The sequence below is a fragment of the Crocuta crocuta genome, unplaced genomic scaffold, assembly GCF_008692635.1.
Source record: "Crocuta crocuta isolate KB4526 unplaced genomic scaffold, BGI_CrCroc_1.0 scaffold166, whole genome shotgun sequence".
NCBI lineage: Eukaryota > Metazoa > Chordata > Mammalia > Carnivora > Hyaenidae > Crocuta > Crocuta crocuta.
The window spans coordinates 2,013,954-2,034,666 of NW_027531018.1; the positions used below are offsets into that span (position 1 = coordinate 2,013,954).

The following is a 20,713-nucleotide window of genomic DNA, read 5'->3' on the forward strand; positions in this document are numbered from 1 at the left end:
TTTTTATTTGCTATTTAATGTCATACTCCCTTGGGCATAGGGCTACTTGCTGGGTAAGTACAGACCCTCACGGGCACCTAGGGCCCCACACCATGACTCAGACTCCCCCATGGCTTGGGCCCGGGCTCCCTGCCAGGAATGAAGGGTGGTAGAGGTCGCTGGCTGGGGGCTGAGAGAACTGGCAGCTAAGAACTCACCCTAGAGGAAAGCAGAGGGCTGGTGTTGCATCTGGACCACTTATGAGCCAACGCTTGCTAAAAGATGGCGAGAGGGCATGAGTGGCCCAGGAAGGAGCAAATAGTTCAATGTCGTGAGGCCAGAGAATGCTCAAGCAGAAATGAGGAGAAATGAGACAGGGCTACAAAAAGGAGTAAGTTACTTTGCCTGTTCTCCCAGATGGAATGATTCAAAGAGCATTAGTAACTATGATACAGAGCAAATTAAGGTAATAACCATAAGTGTTAATAAAGCACAAGGGGTTCCAAGTTATCACATGATTCATGGGGACAATCCTGCTTTGTGCCACATAATTATAAATAACAGTCCCTTTCATTCTCAGATATGCCCTGTTTGGATGATAAATTGTATATTTACTCTACACCAGTGTTTCCCAACCTTTTTTCCACTATCATCCCCCTAAGGAGCACTTTTAGACATTTTTTCCTAATATCCCCTACCCCTACTCTATGAAATTTTACTACCAGAGACATACCATGTATCATTTTACATACTATAGCCCTTTAGTGAGCCACAGGCCATCTGAGATTTTTCCAGCTTCCAGGAGCCCTCATTGAAACTGATGCTCTGCACAAATGACACAATAGCATTATCATTTCTAACTCAAGAGATGTGGTGTGACTGAGAAGTTGATAATATTGACTATTTCTTGGGGCTCCTGGGCGGCTCAGTTAGTTGGGCGTCTGACTCTTGGTTTTGGCTCAGGTCATGATCTGTTGACTGATGGTGAGTTTGAGCCCCCTATCGGGCTGTCTGCTGTCATTGCAGAGCCCACTTTGGGTCCTCTTCCCCCCCCCCCACACCCCTCCTCTGCTCATGCTCTCTCTTTCTCTCTCAAAAAAAAAACTTTTTAAAAATGTTCTCCTCTCTTGGTTTTTCATTCTATTTCTTTCCCTACCTTGTAGATTTTTCCCTCTGTCTTTTCCAAATTACTTTCTTTCCCTGCTTCCTTGATAATAAGTTTCTCCTAGAGGTCACACTTTTCAGAATTTCAAGGAAGGGCAATGAGAAGGTTATCTTCAATTTGGAGTATTATTTCCTAAAAAAGCAAGGGAACCGGAGGCAGGAGAATGTGTCTCTTTTCTCCTTGGTGGTGTCATTCTGAGGTTTGGTATTCCAAAACTGGAGCGCACATCAGGAATCTCAGAGAAGTGTAACCACAGTACAGGGACGTTTAGGATATAGCTACAGTTCCAATGAGCAACCCACTCTAGGTGCCCTTCGTACTCATCTTTCCCAAGAGAAGACCCAATTGAGTCAATTTGTCACTATCCAAGGCCTCCTTGGCCACCTCAAAGGCAAGTGGCTTGCTCTATGTCCATCCTGTACACTCTAGCCTTGGTCTAGCCGGGCATGGCCCAGATGGCAGAGAGTTCATTAGTTGCACATAGCAAGGACCACACCTGTGTGCAGCAAGAATGCCGGGGTTAAAGACAGAAAGCAGCCAAGGGCCTGGAAGGCACCTGGAGATTCACCGTGTCCTCTCCAGTGGAGTTCTGTCCTCAGATCTCATCTCTCCTGTGTTCTCTCCTTCCACAAACTCGTCCATTCTCTTGGGCAAAGCAGATCAGTTTGTAAAGACTTGTAAATACCCACACCAAGAAGCGCACACATGTTTAGTGGCTTTGCTCCTTTCCCATCTCTCCCTTGCTGCCTCCCAAGTCCCAAATAAATTACCAGCACATCTTTGTCTCAAGCTCTGTTTTGGGGAAAACTCAGGGGATTCTGGGTTTCCACATTCCTAGTCTAGAAGGGAGGTTCTGGGTTGGGGGGTGGGAGGGACATGTCTCTGTGGCCCTGCAGATTCCTTGCCTATGGGGAGGGTTGTGGCTGGAGTAAGGGCAACAGGTCCCTCTACGGAGCAGGGTCTTGGGCAAGGAAGCTGAGATGGAAGGGCAGTTCTGACTAAAACATAAACTCCTTACTGGTGTGACCTGTCTGGTTCATCTTCACACCCTTTGCAGTCAGCAGGTAAAGTAAAAAGAATGAACTTAATCTATGCTTCAGGATTTTGTAAAACACACATTTGTGTAATAAACAAATGCCATTTGGGTACCATAGCAAACACTAGATGGTGGATACAGGATCCAAATTCATGAGTCCTCCTCAGATGCTGCAAATATTTATTTACCATACTTAAAAACGTGTATACTACGTCTACCTGCTCCATAGTATTGCAAAACTTGGGGTGTCTCAAGACATCTATTAAAAGGTAAATTGAAGCATATTAGGAGTCTGAGCAAAATCTGTTTGAATCAGGCAGTGCCAAACTGGAAGTGGATAGGATTGCTCTGGCGACAGGAGCCAGCCAAATGACGTATATAGGGAAAGAAGAGAACCAAAGAAATTCTTTGATTCACTAAAGCTTAAAGTCTTGTTGGCTGATGTAAGTCTTCAGTGTTTTGATTTCCTAACCTTGAGGAATTTACAGGCTTAGATTGTGGTTTTCCCTTGCAGGCTGCTGCAGCATTAGAACCACACAATAGTTTAATGGTTTCCTTGTTTAATTGAACACATATGAATGGTATATATGATAATTTCAAAATTCTATTGGTAAGGATAATAAATGGGAAAGCATTACCCAATACAAATAATTAAGATTTTTAATAAAGTACAATATCCCTTCTTTTCAACTGAAAACCATATCTAGTTATCCCCTCGTCAATGAAGAGACGGTGTTCTTAAATACCCAGTACATTTATTTGATACACATTTATTGTTTACCATGTGTTGGGCACTGTGCTAGGTCTTGGTGACACCAAAATAGTTGGCTTAACCTCTGCCACAGGAAGGAGCTTGATACTACAGAGAAGCTGTCCAAGAAAACAGTTATAAAATGAATGTGGGGTGCTGTGATAAGACTGCAGATTGCTACAGCATACCACAGAAGAGACCCGATCTGCTTGTGCCGTGGGAGGGGGAGACACGGAAAATGTTTCCTCAAGCGAGTCAAATGTCAGGTCTCCCAGACATCTCAGCTATCTAAAGAGGGACAAGAATAAGCCAAATGGAGAAAGGCCATTCCTGATGGAGGGAACAGGTATGGCAGTTCCAGAGCCAAGTAAGGCAAGTCTTCCCACAAGCGTCACCTTTATGATTTTTGTCAAATCTACTTATCACCAGTGCAGTAACTTAGTATTTTCTTAAGTATCACTTTCCTTTTTTCTGACAGATTTCATCCATATCTAGAGCAATACATGAGAAATGCAGAGTATAATGGGCTACTTATACTTTTCTAGTACATATTAAAACATGTATTAAATGGCTACCCATTTACTATTTTATTTTATTTTTTTAGATATTTCTCTTTTTTGCCCATTTACTATTTTAATATCAGGTCATGTACCATCAATCACAGAGTATCCTAATGCACCTTGGGGAAAACTAAATTGATGGAACTCTAAGCAATCAATATAACCCTTCCCTTGCTTCTGTTTCTTTTCGTTTCTTTTTTAATGTTTACTTATTTTGAGAAAAATAGTGTGAACAGGGAGGGGGCAGAGAGAGGGAGAGAGAGAACCTTATGCAGGTTCTGATATGGAACCCACAAACTGTGAGATCATGACCTGAGCCAAGGTCAAGAGTTAGAAGCTCAACCCACTGAGCCACTCAGGCGCCCCTTGCCTCTGCTTCTTAAAGAAGCAAAAGGAGATACAAATTTCAACTTTAGATGCCACTCTTTATGTTTTCAGTAAAATTACTATGCTTTAAAATGGGTCAAAATAACGTACAATAATTTTCAAAATAATTGATAAGTCCGAGTTAATTTTGTAGTGCCTTTAGGCTAATACCTGAACTTTATCCCTGACTATTCATGTATTTTCAAGACATCAGGTAGCGGGTTTTCCACAGCTTTCATTTGAACCTCATTATTTTGTTTATCTAAAACAAACAAGTACACCTAAGGGAAAAGCAAACAATACAAAGTGATATTTAAAACCCGGGAAAACAGTGAAGCGAGGTTGCAGAGAAAAAGACGGGTAAAATTAGGAAAGAGAAGAAAGTCCGCCCCAGGCTGGGCAAATCCGGATGGATGGGGGCAGCGCTTCCTTCTCCGGCAGCCAAATCGCCTCTATTTTCTAAGGCCAACTTAAGCCGGGTTTCTACGGCGCGGCGCGAGGAAACCGTGCCCTAAAGTGAGGGCTCAAGACTTTCTAAAAAAAGGAGTCACATTCTATGTCAGGAGCGCAGAGGCGGGAGCCGCGGAGATATCAGTCCCAGGAGCGCCCTGGCGGACCCCGCCCCTCTCCGGCCGGCCGCTCCGCCAGGCCGCCAGGGGTCGCCGCGCACCGTTGGGATGGAGGTCGGCTTCCCTCCCACCTCTTCCTCATCGCTGCTCCGCCCCCTGGCGGTGTCCGCGCCAAAATCAAACCCTCCTCGCCCCGCCCCGCCCCTCGCCTCGCGCAGCTCCGGCCTTCAGAAGACCCGCTATGGTAAGAACCGAGGCCACGCTCCGGGCTCGCGCTCCTCCCGCCTCCCCGGGCGGCGGGTCCCCCCGACAGCGTGTAGTCCCGGCGGGCCTCGGGGGCCTGGCTCCCACGGAGGGGCCGCCAGCCTGACGGCGGCCCGAGCTCAGAGGCTGAGGCGTGGCCCTGGGCCTGCTACCCCTGCGCCGCCGGGCGTCCGCTGCCTCCCCGCCCTGCCGCGCCCCGCGCTGTCCCCGGAGCCCTCCGCGACACGTTAGGTTAAACCCCGAAGGCGTTCGGGAGCGTTACCCGAGCGTCTTGCACACTTAGCGACCTGTCAGAGCACGAGTCGCTTCGGACCCATTGCACCAGGCTCCCCGGATTCCGCTGCCAAAGGTGCAGCCTCTCAGGAAGAAGGGCGAAAGGTGCGAGCGAGCCGGCATCTTGGAGCCTAGACGGGGGCTGTGTATTATGATTTGCGGAGCACGTTTCTGAGTGGCTCACGGATTCGGAAGTAGCGTAACGAATCTTCACGTTAGGCCAGTAAGATTTCTTTGCAAATCAGTTGTTCTGTTACCAAAGGGCTGGAATCGATGCCCTTTTGTGCTCTGAACTGCTGGCTGGTAAGGAGTCTGTCTGTTAGGAAAGCACTGCACTGAGTTAGCCTTCCCTGCGTGCCATGGCAGGTTAAGTCCTGGTAAGATTCCAAATCGATCTTTTTTCCTCGTGAATGTAATGTCTTTGAGCTCATCAAAGCATTAAAAAAACTTTTTTGTTTTTTGACTTTAGAGAGAGAGCACGAAGTGGGAGGGAGAGTTAGAGGGAGGGAGGGAGGATCTCAAGCAGGCTCCATGCTCAGAGCGGATCCCGGCGGTGGGGCCTGATCCGTAAGACCCTGGGATCATGACCTGAGCCGAAATTAAGAGCTGGAGGCTTAACCGACTGAGCCACCCAGGCGCCCCTCATCAAATCATTTCCATAAACTTCAGTTTCATGTCATTTTTTTTTCTGCTTCTGTTGGCAGAGAATCAACATCTAATTAAATGAATCTAAGATTTTAATATCTTAATTTAGTTAAGTGGCCGTTATTTTGCTGGGCAAGGATCTAGGTTGTATGGTATTTATTTGAAGATACTTGTCCAGATGTAATTACAACTGATAACGGCTTCTTTGTGGTTGAACTAACAACGCAGCCACCTGGGCATAAAATGATCTCAAAAGGCAAACAGGACCACACTTAAATCTGTTACCAGTGCTGTGTGGTAGCATAGTTCTCAGTAGAGTTACTGTCCTGAAAAAACTGGCCACTGAGAACTGTGCAGCACAAATGCATTAACTTTATCCTTTTACCTAATCTCTCTTTACACATGAATTACTTATATGCTGTTAACTATTTTCAGATGCTTACCTCTGATAATGAATGGAGAAGCATGAAATAGAATAAAACTTTGAGATACATCCTGGTTTTTTAATGTATGCTCAGGAAGTAAGTTTAGTGTTATGTTGATCAAAGACAAATTTTTGTTCCCTTTCCTAATTGTGAATTAATCGCTGTTTTGATTTGGTTGGGCTTGGTGGATAAACAAGTGCAGGCATATTTTTAGAATTGGAGAAATATAATGTTCTTTACCACTTCTGAGGGCACCAGATATCATCTACTTTCAGTTTTTCAAAATTTTATTGTAGTTGGTAAACAGGGCTGATTTTAGGAATTCTGTAACTCCTAATTGGAGAAGGTTCCTTAGATGTACAGTTTTTTAAGTGGTTTAAAATACAGATTTCCCCTACTCTTTGAAAGAGTAGTGTTCCTGTGAAGCCTTTTGTCATCTGAAATGATGTAAAGGGAAGCAGCAGCACTTATTAATTTATATGGAAAAAATTTTTGAGCATTTCCTAGACCTAAAAAATAATCCCTCTTGGGCTTTTCTCTCTTTTAATGTTTTAAAAATTTAAAGAATTTTTTCTCTCTCTCAGGCTTTTCACATACCCTACGACACATCTTGCTAACAGATGCACAACATAAAATTGAGGTAGAGCACAGATACTCAGACACAGTTCAAAGCTATGGTGGCTTATGCTTGAGATGCTGAATGTAGTTCCCAGGGAAGGAGCTTGGTGGAGCCATTCCTAAACCAAACGCTGAGGACTGTTTTTTCACTTTTTGCCTTTTTTCCGTACAAGTGAAACTGCTCTTAGGATTTCTTTTGGTTAGTGAAAATAGGTACTGACGTAGGTCTTTGGAAAAGTGGGGATAGCTATATGTTGGTCGACCAGGAAGCTTTGTCGTCCTCAGGTCAAATCTTGAGTCCCCTTACTTACTAATTTGAATGTATCTCTCACGTTGTCAGCAGATTTTCTTTAATATTAACTATTAAGTAAGCCCTTGTTGATTTTTTGGGGAGAAATTTCTAGATATGAATTAGTATGGTATCCTTTTACATTAGTTATTTTAATTCTGGCCATGATACTCTCCTACTGTGGTTAAAAATAAAAAAACTATTTCTGGTCATGGAGACTGATGAGTAAATTAGCCTGAAAACAATGTAAATGGATAATACAGCTCATCCATATTTCTTGAGTAACTGTCATAGCTTCTGAACTGAGCGATAGGAGCTTTCCTAAAACTGTGTGCCTCCAGGACACTAGACTCTCCTCATCGCCTGCTTCTGGGGGGCAGATTCCTGTGGAGTCCAGGAGTTTCTCCAAGGAGCTATTTCATAATAGCAAAATGTTAGGACCCATTTCAAGCTTCGGGTCTGCTTTCCAGTGATGTAGCCACAGAGTAAAGTCCTAAAGGGATCCTCATGGGCCCCAGTGTCCCTGACCTGGTTTTAGATTCTGGGGTGAGAAGAGCAGTGTTCTCCACCCTGGGGTACGGTTAAAGCGCCTGGAGAGGCTTTGTAAAATATGCATGCCCATGCCCAGGCCAAGATCTGGTCTCAGAGATTCTGATTCAGTTCATATGGCATGTGCCTTGGCATCAGTATTTTTGAAAAGCTCCTGAGATGATTCTAATGGCAGTTTGAAACCCATTGGACTAGAAAAATGAATCGAAAGAGCCTTCTAACTGGGTGTGGATTTCATGCTTGGTTGTTCTGATATGATACTGCTGAGGCCAGTGTGAAGGGAGGCTGATTAAAGCAGTATTGAAAGCTGGCTCTCGACTCTGGGTTTAGCGAATAGGTCTATATTTGGAGCTTGCCCACCTAAGATTTCTGCAATTTATCTCCCCAGGAAAGCCATAAATGGTTAGCACAGAATTCTTTATTATTAAGTTACCCTATGTCATATTTATGGGAGTGCAGAGGATGTTGTGGGGTTTGGGAGCCTGAACAGTCTCATAGAGTTCGGGCTAAAGATACATGGTCCTGAAGTCAAGGGATGGCCTTTGTGTCTGCTCTCTCTAGCACTAAGCTCTAGGAAGGCAAGGGCAGTGCATGTTCTGAAGTTTTCAGTCGGCTGAGAAAGACAAGTATACAAATTGATCTGATGAAGTTGTGTTCTGGGAGCACATGGGATGGCACTCAGCCTGTCCTGTGAGCTTGGGAAGCTCTTTCCCAGAGTGCTTAAACTAAGCCTTGGGAGATTGTTTTTGGAGTTTCGAATAGGAGAGAGGAGCAGGTGTTTTAGATAGAACATTTTCTTAAAGAGATATAAATGGGAAAGAGCATGCTGTGAGTGGAGAATTTCAAGTACGGATCTTCTTCAGCTCACAGTGGAGTTACACCCCGATAAACCCATTCTAAGTTGAAAATATCGTTAAGGCAAAAATGCATTTAATACACCTAACCTATGGAACACCATAGCTTAGCCTAACCTACCTTAAACATGCTCAGAACACTTAGACATCAGCCTATAGCTGGCAAAAGCATCTAAGACAAGCCTCTCTTATAGTAAAGTATTAAATGTCTCATGTAATTTATTGAAACTGTACTGAAGGTGAAAAACAATGATTGGTCCTGTGGCCGCCCACCCTCATGATACCACCTATCATGAGCCTGGGAAAAGATTCAAATTCAAAATTCAAAGCATGATTTCTATTGAATGTGCATCGCTTTCACACTATCATAAAGTTGAAAAAGTGGAACCATGGTAAGTCAGGGACTGTCTGAGTTTTGTGTTACAGCTCCAGTGGCGTAACTCTCCATGGTATGGTCACATATGATGTGGGGAGTGGTATCTGTGAGAGGTAGATTGGGGTCAGGTGATAAAGGGCCTTGTAGAGTGATTGGATACTTCTGGATGGTTCAGAGCCACTGAAGTCTTTTAAGCAGGGGAAAGGCATAGTTAGGTTGGTTTCTTGGCAGTGTGGAATGTGGACTTAGAGGGTGAGACGAAGTGTGGCCAGGGGGGTTGCAGGCCTGTTGCAGGAGACAGCACACATAACGAAGGACTGAATCGAGGTAGAGGTTATAGGGATGGAGCAGACTGGATAGATTTGAGGAATAGTTAAGCACTAAAACTGGCAGAACTTGGTGATTGGTCTGATGAGAGATGAAGGAACCTGGGCTGACTGCCAGGCCTCTGGCTTGGATGACAAGGTGGTATCTAACTGAGCTCAAGACCTGGAACAGCAGGTTTGGCAAGCAGATGTGGGAGAAGAAGAGTTCAGTTTAAACCCTCTGAGTTTGAAGTCTGTCCAGCAGGCAGGCAAATACATGAGACTGAAGCTCAGGAGTGTACTTCAGAGACCGATTTATGATTTGAGGATTCAGCGTGAGTGTTTGTGAAAACCATGATAGCTGGTAAGACCAAAGAAAAGGTGTGAGGAGATGAGGGGATCAATGGAGAACCTGGGGGAACTAGTGTTCGAGAGTAGACGGAGGAAAAAGAGAAATATCAACGTTAAGTCTACTTATTTTATCTGTACAATTCCTCCAGGAACACTTGATAATTTTATTGCTGTGAAAATCGGTTAGTGGGTTTCTAGGTTCTGCAAGTAGAATGAAGACGTGTGGACTCTAGTATGTATTCAGGATGGCAATTTCCAATCCCTTTCCCGGTCTTTTATAGGCTTTCATTTTCCGATGGAGTATTTGGTTGCAAAGGCTCAGTCTTTTTTTGTTTGTTTTTAATGTCTGCCTTTTTTAAAGTGATGTAAAGCATTTTAAAGTTCCAACTAAACAGTTTATACTGCCTCATGATCCTGTGTGATTTTTGAGGAAGATGTAGATGACTTAAACATTAGAATGGAATTCTCTATTAGACATGATGGTTCTCTCTTTTGTTATTTTCTGTGAATCTTTGCATTGAGGAAACTTGGCTTTTTAAAAAAATTTGAATTTCAGCTTTATTCTAAATACAATATATTATAAAATTGAATTGTCAACAGACATTTTAGTTACATGTTAATTATCTTAATTTTAAGTCAGCTAAACCGTAGTTATAGTATTAACCTACAGTAGGCTTCCATTGTCCACTTGGATAGGTTTTTCCTTCCTCCAGCCTATCTTCCACAGTGCTACCATATGCCATCTTACTAAAATGGAACTCTAATCTTGTCACTCCTCTGCTTTAGAAATCCGTCCATAGCTTCTCATGTTATTCTAGAATAACATACATTCTCTTCAGATGGACAGTCCTTCTGTGATCTGGCCTCCGACAGTCTTTCTCACCTTCTCTGCCCCTCCCTCTGCATGCACTACGCAGCAATCATCCCTGAGTACTTGTCTTTCGGATGCGTTCCATGGACTTCCACAACATTGTGGCTGTGTATGGTCTGCCCAGGACACTGTCTCCCCATTTCTCAACTTGCCAAAATCCGCTTCATCTCTAGCCTTCCTAGATAGCCCTTACCCTTCCGCAACTAATTCTGTCCTTGGTAGCAATTTGTACATATCCGTTTCATTACTTTTTAGTTTCGTCTATTTTCTTTGAGAGGTTGTAAATCCTTTGAAGGTAAATACAGGGACTTGTCATTGGCTCATTTGATAAATGTTGAATTTCTATAAACTGCCAGGCTCTGTCACAGTCACAGTTATTATTATACTGGCAGCACCTACCACAAGGCTTGGCATATAGTAGTTCAAATGAATCTTTAGGCCTGGCTCTGAGAGTTATCGAACTCATTGGCAGAAAAGACCATGACACTTCAGATAATGTTTCAGACCAAGTTGTTTTAGAATGCAGTGGTTTGTTTGTTTGTCTTTAATGCGTGTCTACTTTTTTACTTTGGTGCTTTAGTCAAAGAAAAAAGGACTGAGTGCAGAGGAGAAGAGAGCCCGCATGATGGAAATATTTTTTGAGACGGTAAGTTGTTTTCCCTAAGATTTTTAGTATTTTATGTAATTTTCTCCTTAAGCATGTGTCATTCAGTGTCAACTGTACCTTTTTTATCAGATATCATTGCTAATAAATTTCCTGAAGAGTAGATAAAGTTCTGCACACATTTTTCATTTCTGTGAAGCTATGGAGTATGAAAGAACCCTACTCCAATGCTCACTTCTGTCCAAACTCCTGCTATACACTGGCACCGAATGATCTTTCCAAAGCATGTATTTGATTATGTCCCCTTTCCGCCTGTGAATAATAATAATAATTGACATCAACTGAGTGCTTCGTAGGTGCCAATCATTGCTCTGAGCACTTGGTGTAGGTTATCTGAGTCCATCCTTTTTAACCCTTTGAGATCAGTACTGTTATGATCCTCATTCTTACAGATGAGGACATCTGAGACACGGCCTAAGCTACCAGCCCTGGCTCTCAAAAAATTAAAATGGTCATACTAAGATTCCGGTCCAGGGAGGATCATCTGATTTTAGAGGCAGTGGTAAATGCTGCCTCTTTGCGTATGTAAATCTGACTATAGAGTAACGTATACATCATAAGCCTCCTTAATTTATTACAGGTTTTTGTGCCTGCCACTAACAGAAATATGTTTGAAGTTTCAGGTCCTAAGTGGTAGAGCCAGGATTCAAATCCAGACACCTGGCTCTAGAGACTGTTTTTTGGTTTTTTTTTTTTTTTTATCATGTTGCTAAACAGTAGCTTTTTTTTTTTCCCCTTCCAGTTCAAGTCCAAATCTTAGACCTACAAAAAACACTAATTTCCTATGTCTTGGCCTAACACTTGACAGGACATTCTGATCTCCAGTTACTTTAAAGAATTGAATGTTCATGTAAAATCTGTCCCTTTTAAATTCTTTTGAAGATACTGAACAATTGCAGTTTGTTCTAGCTCTAAAATGCTTGATTCTGTTGCACTCTTCATTACCAGGCACAGCTTTTAGTACAAAGCTTATTAATATAGTTATGGTAAATATAAATATATAGTAGAAAATAAATACATCTTTTTCACCTTTTTAAAAACTCTTTTAAACAGAAAGATGTGTTTCAGTTAAAAGACATGGAGAAGATTGCGCCCAAAGAAAAAGGCATTAGTGAGTATCAAAGATGTTCTGAAAAGAACAAACCTAGGGCTGGTTGGGGGGAGGGGAAGGGGAGGTGATGGGCATGGAGGAGGGCACTTGTGGGGATGAGCACTGGGTGTTATATGGAAACCAACTTGACAATAAACTATTAAAAAAAAAAACAAAGATGTGCTGAGACATTTTGTGAAATACTGGTCATCTTTTCTGCAGCAGTCTTTCACTTTATGAAAACATAAATTTCTACAGGTGAAGAATGTTTGTAAAAGTCTTACATGATGTCTTTGGGCCGTGGCCACGATTCTTGTCTTTGGAGTCTTTGCTTTAGGAAAATTAAAATGGAATATGCAGGTATACCTGTACCTATGCACACATGCATGCACGCATCCATACACACATTTATTTATAGGTCTATTTACTTCAAGAGAAGACAAATTTCATTTATGTTATAGTATTTGCTAAGTGTGACTTCCTATCTTTACGTGGTGTAGTAGTTTTCTAAGCTGTTGTAACAAATTACCACAAACTTGGTGGCTTAACACGATAGCATTTATTCTCTTAAAATTTTGGAAGCCAGAAGTCTAAAATCAGGGTATTGGTAAGGTTGGTTCCTTCAGGAGATTCAGAAGGAGAATCTGTCTCCTGCTTCTCTTCTGGCTTCTGGTGGCTGCCTGCAATGCTTGGTTTATAGGCGTGTCATTCAAATCTCTGCTTCTGTTATCACATAGACTTCCTCTTTATTTTCTCCTATTCTCTCTTATAAGGACATATGTCATTGGACTTGGGTCATATCACCCTAAAACATGGATGATTTCATCTATGATCCTTTTTTTTTTTTTTTTTTAAATGTTTTATTTATTTCTAGGAGAGAGAGAGAGAGACAGTGTGAGCAGGGGAGGGTCAGAGAGAGAGGGAGTCACAGACTGAAACAGGCTCCAGGCTCTGAGCTGGCAGTCAGCACAGAGCCCGACGCGGGGCTCGAACCCATGAACCGCGAGATCATGACCTAAGCGAAAGTCGGACGCTTAACCGACTAAGCCACCCAGGCGCCCCTCATCTATGATCCTTAATTGCATCTATACAGACCCTTTTTCCAACCAAATAAGGTCATATTCACAGGATTTGGGGGTTATCTTTTGAAGGGTTAAACCCACTATATATGATACATATATATATATTTAAACCTTATTTTCAGTATGTAAGCTATACACGTTTATTTTAACAGATAAAAACTATAATTGAAGTAAAAATTGTTAGTAAGCCCTCTATTCTAGGATCACCACTTGTTAACATTTTGGTGTATTTTGATGTCTTATTCTTCGGTTCTATTTGTGTATGTATTTATCTGGGTTTTTGTTGTTTTGTTTTTAGAGGAAACCATCCTGTATATGCAATTTTGTGTTCATGTATTTTTTCATATAACATTATGTCATCTACATTTCCTTAGGTCATTTGCCTAAAAGAAATGACGTGGAGCACCTGGGTGGCTCAGTTGGTTAGGCAGCTGACTCTTGATGTCTGCTCAGGTCAGGCTCTCACAGTCCATGGGATTGAGCCCCTTGTGAGCCTCTGCACTCACAGCATGGAGCCTTCTGGAATTCCCTTTTTTCCTCTCTCTCTGCGTCTCCCCTGTGCGCTCTCTCTCTCAAAATAAATAAATAAAACTAACAAAAAAAATGTACAACATCTGCATTTCCTAATGTTTCATTCTGTGACCACCCACTATACCCTATTTTGCTTAGCCTGTTACCTATTGTTGAACACCTAGGTTCTCCCCAGATTTTGCTGCTTAAATTAGTGTGTAACACTCTATCTATGAATTTTTTTTCTAAAGTAATTTTGAGGGTGGTTTTAGGGTCATAGCAGATTGAGAGTTTCCTGCTCCCCCACATGTACAGCTTCTCCTGCTGTGAACATCACTCACCAGGGATCCATTTGTTACAGTTGACACATCCTAATCCCCCAAAGTCCATGGTTTGCATTGCATTCTGTGAGTTTGGACAAGTGGATAATGACACGAGTCCATTCTCATGGTACGCAGAGGGTTTTATTACTGCCCGAAAAACTTAGTGTGCTCCACTTACTCATCCCTTTTTTCTTCTCACCCATACATTTTTTTCCCCACATCTCCTATCACTTCATTGGGAAATGTTCCTAGAAACAAATGGAAAATAAAGACTTGTGTGGTTTTAGGCATTTTATATGTATTCTCAAAGTGCCTTCAGGAAGGGCTATATCAAATTATATTCACATTCATTTCTCAGAACCGTGTTTTCATTTTTAGAATCGTTGACATTTCATTTCACTTTGTATTTCTTTATAAGTGAGGTTGAATGTTTTGTACATTTGGTGTCAACTTTTTAAAATTTATTAAATCTTTTGTTTTCTAATAGATTTTATTTAGGAATCTGTAGAAAAAATTAAAGTAGACATTAAAATATAGATAATTTCTCAGTACAGTTTTACTTAATAAGAATTGTTCACGAATTTCAAATATTTATGAAATATGACTTTACATTTTTATATGCTATTTTTGAAAACTTCTGATTTTTTTACCTTACCCTTAACCATACATTTAGTTTATTTTATTGTTTAATTTTTCTCAATAGTTTTTTCTTTTTTTAGTCTTATTAGCATAAAAGGCAAAACATGTTCATTGTTGGAAAAAAAAAGAAAAATAAACAAAAAGAGGAAATAAAAATTGCCTCTTACCAACCAGATAACTTGTCACATTAGTACATATTTAAACTTTATTTTTCTATATATTAAAAAAAAATTTTTTTTAATGTTTAGTTTTGAGAGAGCGCAAGTGTGAGAGGGCAAGGGGCAGAGAGAGAGGGAGACACAGAATCTGAAGCAGGCTCCAGACTCTAAGCTGTCAGCACAGAGCCCAGTGTGGAGCTTGAACTCATGGAGTGTGAGATCGTGACCTGAGCTGAAGTCAGATGCTTAAATGACTGAGCCACCCAGGCACCTCTATTTCTCTATATTTTATATACTGCATTTTAAATGTATATATATATCCATGCCATTAAATATTTTATAACATAAGTTTAATGATTGTGCAGTATCCCATCAGAATACAATGCCTTTTTTTAAGGTTATTTTTATTTATTTTGAGAGAGAGAGAGGGAGCAAGTGGAGGAGGGGCAGAGAGAGAGGGAGACAAAATCCCTAGCACAGCACAGCCCAAGGCAGGGCTCATACTCCCAAACTGAGTTCATGACCTGAGCTGAAATCTAGTCAGACGCTTCACGGAGTAAGCCACTCAGGTGCCCCACAGTAAAATATTTTTACAAGTCCAGTTATTGGACTGATTTCCAGTTTTTTGCTATTTAAAACAATGTTTTGATAAGCATCCTTATGCATGTCTGTCATTTTCTTCGGCTGTATTTAAAATAGTGGAATTTCTACATAAAAGTATGCTTAAATCTAAGGTTTTCAATATATATATTGCCATATTTTCTACCCATGATGAGAGTACTCATTACCCTAAATCTTTTATGATATTTTTGGTATTTTTAATTTGGTATTCAAGAAATCATATGCCAAGGGCGCCTGGGTGGTTCAGTCAGTTAAGTGTCCGACTTCGGCTCAGGTCATGATCTCACGGTTCGTGGGTTTAAGCCCTGCGTCAGGCTCTGTGCTGACAGCTAGCACAGAGCCTGGAGCCTGCTATGGATTCTGTGTCTCGCTCTCTCTCTGATCCTCCCCTGCTCATGTTGTCTCTCTCTCTCTCTCTCTCTCTCTCAGAAATGTGGGGGAAAAAAAAAACCCAAAAAAACATTAAAAAATTAAAAAAAAAGAAATCATGTCATTGCTTTATTTTGCATTTCTTCAATTAGTGGGGTTAAACATTTTTGTTTATTGGCTGTGTATATGTTGTTTTTGTTCATTGATGTACTTTTGTACATTGTAGTTCTTTATTTTTAAAAGCTCCTTTGTTAATTTATTACCCCTTCTGTATATTTATTGCAAGTGTTTTCCTAGTTTTTGGCCTTTTAATTGTATAGGATGTGTCTTAATGTAGTCTAAAAATTATCTCTTTTAGCTGCTATGTCAGTAAAAGAAGTCCTTCAAAGCTTAGTTGATGACGGTATGGTTGACTGTGAGAGGATCGGAACGTCCAATTATTATTGGGCTTTTCCAAGCAAAGCTCTTCATGCAAGAAAACGCAAGCTGGAGGTTCTGGAATCTCAGGTAAGCCACCCCAGATTAAAAAATTGCAGATTTGCTTTGTGAGAAAGAAATTTGTGTTTATTTAATCTTATGTGGTTTCCATTAAATTTTTAACATGCGTTATTTGACTCAAAGTCTAGAGATAATCAATGTCTCTTTCTTCCAAACAATACGAGGGTCTTAGAATGTTTTAACCTTCATCTTCCCATATCATGATACTATTTTATAGTATTTTAGTTCCCTTTAGAGTTACAGAAAAAGGGGTGGGGAGGTACAGAGAGTTCCCCAATGCTGTTGACATGGGTTTGAACTCCATGAGTCCACTTATACATGGATTTTTTGTATACATATAGTACTGTAAATGTATTTTCTTTTTCTCATGATTATCTACATTTTCTTTTCCCTAGCATACTTTATTATATGATAGCATACAAAATATGTGTTAATCAACTGTTTATGTTATTGGTAAGGCTTCTGGTCAACAGTGGGTTGTTAGCAGTTACTTTTTTTTTTTTTTTTTCTTTTTTGGAGAGACAGAGCACTAGTGAGGGGAGGGAGGGATGGAGAGGTGGAGAGAGAGAAAGAGAGAGAGAGAGAGAGAGAGAGAGAGAGAAAGGGAGAATCTCAAGCAGATTCCATGTTGAGCATGGAGCCCGATGTGGGCCTGGATCCCATGACCCTGGGATCATAACCTGAGCTGAAACCAAGAGTCGGAGGCTCAAACAACTGAGCCACCCAGGTGCCCCGGCAGTTACGTTTTTGGGGAGTCAAAAGTTACATGTGGATTTTTGACTGAATGAGAGTTGGCTCTAACTCTGCATTGTTCAGTGGTCAGCTGTATAGTCTCTTCCCAGTGTCTGAAAGGGGAGTATTCCTTGAAACATTTTGTGAGCTAAAATAGTGTAAAGTGAAAAAGCAGTTACCATTAATCTATATGGAAAAACATCTGAGTGGTTCTAGACCCCAAAAGTAACCTTTCTTAGATTTTTCTAATAGTTTAGGGCACATCTTCCTAACGGATGCACAAAATACATAAAAGTAAAGTACAGATGCTCATAGACACAGTTCAGTGCTGTGGAGCTTGATGTTGAGATGCTGAGTATAGTTCCCAGGGAAGGAGCTTGGACCACTCTTACTGCTCTGGGTGCACGCTGCCTCTGTAAGGGCTTGCTGCAAAATGAACGCTGAACACTCGTTTTGCTTTTTATCTTTTTTGTAAAAGCAAAAGTACCCTTCAGATTTCTTTGAGTTAGTAAAAATAGGTAGTAATGTAGGTCTTTCATAAAAGCAAAGTGGCATAACATGAACTCTTGAAAAACGGGGATACCTGTACCACCCCCTACTCCCCACCAAACACAAAATTTCCCCTATTATTTACGTTTTGTATTAGTGTGATACATGTTATAATTGATGAGTCAGTATTGATACCTTGTTATTAAATACAGTCCATAGTGTATACCGGGGTTCACATTTTACATTGTATATTCTGTGAATTTTGACAAATGCATAAGTGTTATGTATCCACAATTGCAGGAACATACAGAATAGCTTCACTGCCCTAAAATTCTCCTGTGCTGGAGTTATTCCACCATCCTTCCCTCTCCCCGCTCCATCCTTCCCTGTCCCCTAACTCCTAGCAACCACTGGTATTTTTACTGTTCTGTAGTTTACCTTTCCCAGAATATGATATTGTTGGAATTGTACAGTCTATAGCCTTTTCAGATTGGCTTCTTTCACTTAGTCATATATATTTAGGTTTCCTCTGTGTCTTTTGGTGGCTTGATCACTCATTTCTTTTTATTGGTAAATAATATTCCATTTCATAGTTGTGCTGCAGTTTATTCACTCAGCTATTAAAGAAAATCTTGGTTGTTTCCGAGATCATGCATTTAGTCTGTACTACAAGATTCCACTACATTTTAATGAAGTGTTGTTTTTTTTTTTTATTCTTTTACACAACTGAGGAGGTGAATTACCATGTGGAATTTACAGTGTAGGTAAGAAATGGAACTTCAGGGAAATGGGCTATGGACTTGTTTTGGAGTGAGGCAAGGAAGAATACTGATTCTCAAGAAGATAACAGGACCAGGAAAAGTTAATCAAGAATAGTAAAGGAGGAGTGCCTAGGTGGCTCAGTTGATTAAGCATCTGACTCTTAGTTTCAGCTCAGATCATGATCTCATGGTTTTGTGAGTTCTGAGCCCTGCATCAGGCTCTGCTGGCAGCCCAGAGCCTGCTTGGGGATTCTCTGTCTCCCCCTTCCTCATGTGCACTCTTTCTCTCAAAATAAATAAATGAACTTTAAAAAAAAGAATAAAGGAAATGAATTTCTTTCTGTTTGGAGGTAATGTGAGATTACATTTCTTCATAGGAAAATCCTCCTGAAACACCACTATTTAAAATGTTTCTCATAGGATTAAGAAGGGTAAAGAGTTAGTCTGTAGGAGACCTCTGTCAGTCACTGTTTTTTAACTATAAGCAGTGAAGATTAACTCAGGATGACATTAGCAAAAAATCGTACATTTTATTTATTTACTGAAAGATAAAAGATGGACTTGCAGAATCACTGGGAAGACTGGAAACCCAGTTGTAAAAGTAGGCAGAGGCTGAGGGAAGGTACACAGCCAGACCACAGCCAAAGTCACACCATGAAACCTGTCTGGTGAGGATTCTACTGCCCGGAGCCACGAACACTGCACCTAGCTCTAGTGACATTGCTGACCTCAGAAGATGATTCCACTGGTGCCTCTGACTCAGGCTGAAGAACCAGATGTTGCTGCTACCAAAGAAAAGAAAAGAAAACAAACATAAAAACCCCTCAAAAAAAAAAATTCTGTCCCAGCTACCAGTCACAACTTGTGGCGGTACATGTGATTTGGCCAAGCCTGGGTTACATTTTCACACTCTTGTTGCCAGAGGAACTGGCGAAATAAGTAATTGGAGATTCTAGTTTCTTTTTTTTTTTCTAAGTTTGTTTAAAGGGANGTGTTATCAACACAGAGCCCAGTGCAGGACTCAATCTCATCATGAACCTGCGGGATCGTGACCTGAGTGTACATCGGGTCAGATGCTTAACTGACTAAGCCATCCAGGCATCCCATGGGGTTTCCAGTTTTTGTGGTGGGAGGTAGCTGCCTCCTCTTGGCATCAGCAGTTCCCCAAAGTAGGAAGGGAGTTTGAATGCTGAGTAGCACTCTCTCTCCTACCATGACATCTGCAAAATAAATCAGGAGAAAAAGCTGGAAAAGAATATAAGACTTGGGAGTCAGAATAATATCAACTAAATTATTGAATATCTACTATCTTCTGTGATAACTATCCTAGGCACTCAGAATCTATTGGTGGACAAAGAATGGAAGCAGGGAAACCAAGGAGGTTAAGTTATTGAAATAATCCAGCTATGAAATAATGCTGGTTTGGACCAAGGTGGACCAAGCTCACTTATCCTGCCTTAGCCATAGGCAACCAGTGAAGCTACTTTCCGTCTCTTGTAAATTTTCTTGTTCTGGGCATTTCATATGAGTGGAATAACATCATGTGTGTCGTTCTCAACTGGCTTCTTTAGCAGAATGTTTTAAAGGTTTGTCCATGTGATAGTATCAGTACCTCATTTCCTTTTTATGGCCAAATAATACTCCATTGTATGAATATACCATGTTTCATTTATCCGTTCTTCAGTTAATGGCCATTTGGATTGTTTCCACCTTTTGACTATTAATATGCAATGTTGCTATAAACTTTCATGTACAAGTTTTTTGTCCAGACATGTGTTTTCATTTCTCTTGGGAATTGCTGGGTCATATGACAGCATGATTGTTGGAAGAACTTCCAGACTTCTTTCTAATTTGGCTGCACCAGTTTCCATTTTTACCAGCAGTGCGTGAAGCTTCCAGTTTTACCACATCTTCACTGAAATTTATCATTACTGGCTTTTTTGGCTTTAGCCATCTTAGTGGCTGTGAAGTAGCATCTCGTTATGGTTTTGCTTTCTATTTTCCTGAAGACTAATGATGTTGAGCATCGTTTCATGTGTTTATGGGCCATTTGTGTTTCTTCCTTAGAGAAATGCCTATTCATATCCTTTGCTCATGTTTTTTTTTTTTTTTTTTAAACATGATGCCACATTTCCTTCTGCTAGGAAACAACATGCATATTCGTCCCTCAGCAATTTTTTGAAAAGTTCATCATGGAATTAAAAACTTTATACAGGGTAATCTACTTTTAGGCCTTACTGCATTTTCCTGTCTTCATGGTTTTTTTGTTTCTTTATCCTCTTTGAGAATTCCCTTGCTCTTCCTTTCTACTTAGCCAAAGTCTAAAACATTTCTCATTTCAGAAACCTTCTCAAGGCCCCATAGCTTACAGTGTTTTTGGCTTCCTCTAAACTCTAATATTTTTGGTTTTACCATAGTGTATTGCTTTGGCTCATACTACTGGTTGCCTATGTAATGAGCATTGCCCCTTTCTTTACTAACAAAACACTTTGTTGAGGCAGCAGTGTGTCTTACTAAATGAAAAACAAAAA

At 40.9% G+C, this 20,713-nt stretch overlaps 1 protein-coding gene across 4 annotated transcripts in view; it reads left to right on the top strand.

Annotated features, from left to right (window-relative positions):
• The first annotated feature begins 4,610 nt into the window (after positions 1 to 4,610).
• The window catches only part of MND1 (meiotic nuclear divisions 1), a 64,289-nt gene continuing 48,186 nt past the window's right edge, over positions 4,611 to 20,713 (top strand). For 2 of the 4 annotated variants that reach the window (XM_077770950.1, XM_077770953.1), the window contains exons 1-4: positions 4,611 to 4,670; positions 10,827 to 10,892; positions 11,964 to 12,021; positions 16,061 to 16,209. In XM_077770950.1, coding sequence (XP_077627076.1) covers positions 4,668 to 4,670; positions 10,827 to 10,892; positions 11,964 to 12,021; positions 16,061 to 16,209 — 276 coding nt within the window. In that variant the 5' untranslated portion in view covers positions 4,611 to 4,667. Of the gene's footprint in view, positions 4,671 to 5,320; positions 5,341 to 9,340; positions 9,360 to 10,826; positions 10,893 to 11,963; positions 12,022 to 16,060; positions 16,210 to 20,713 lie in introns of those variants that run through there. The other 2 variants (XM_077770952.1, XM_077770951.1) reach the window with 2 other exon arrangements.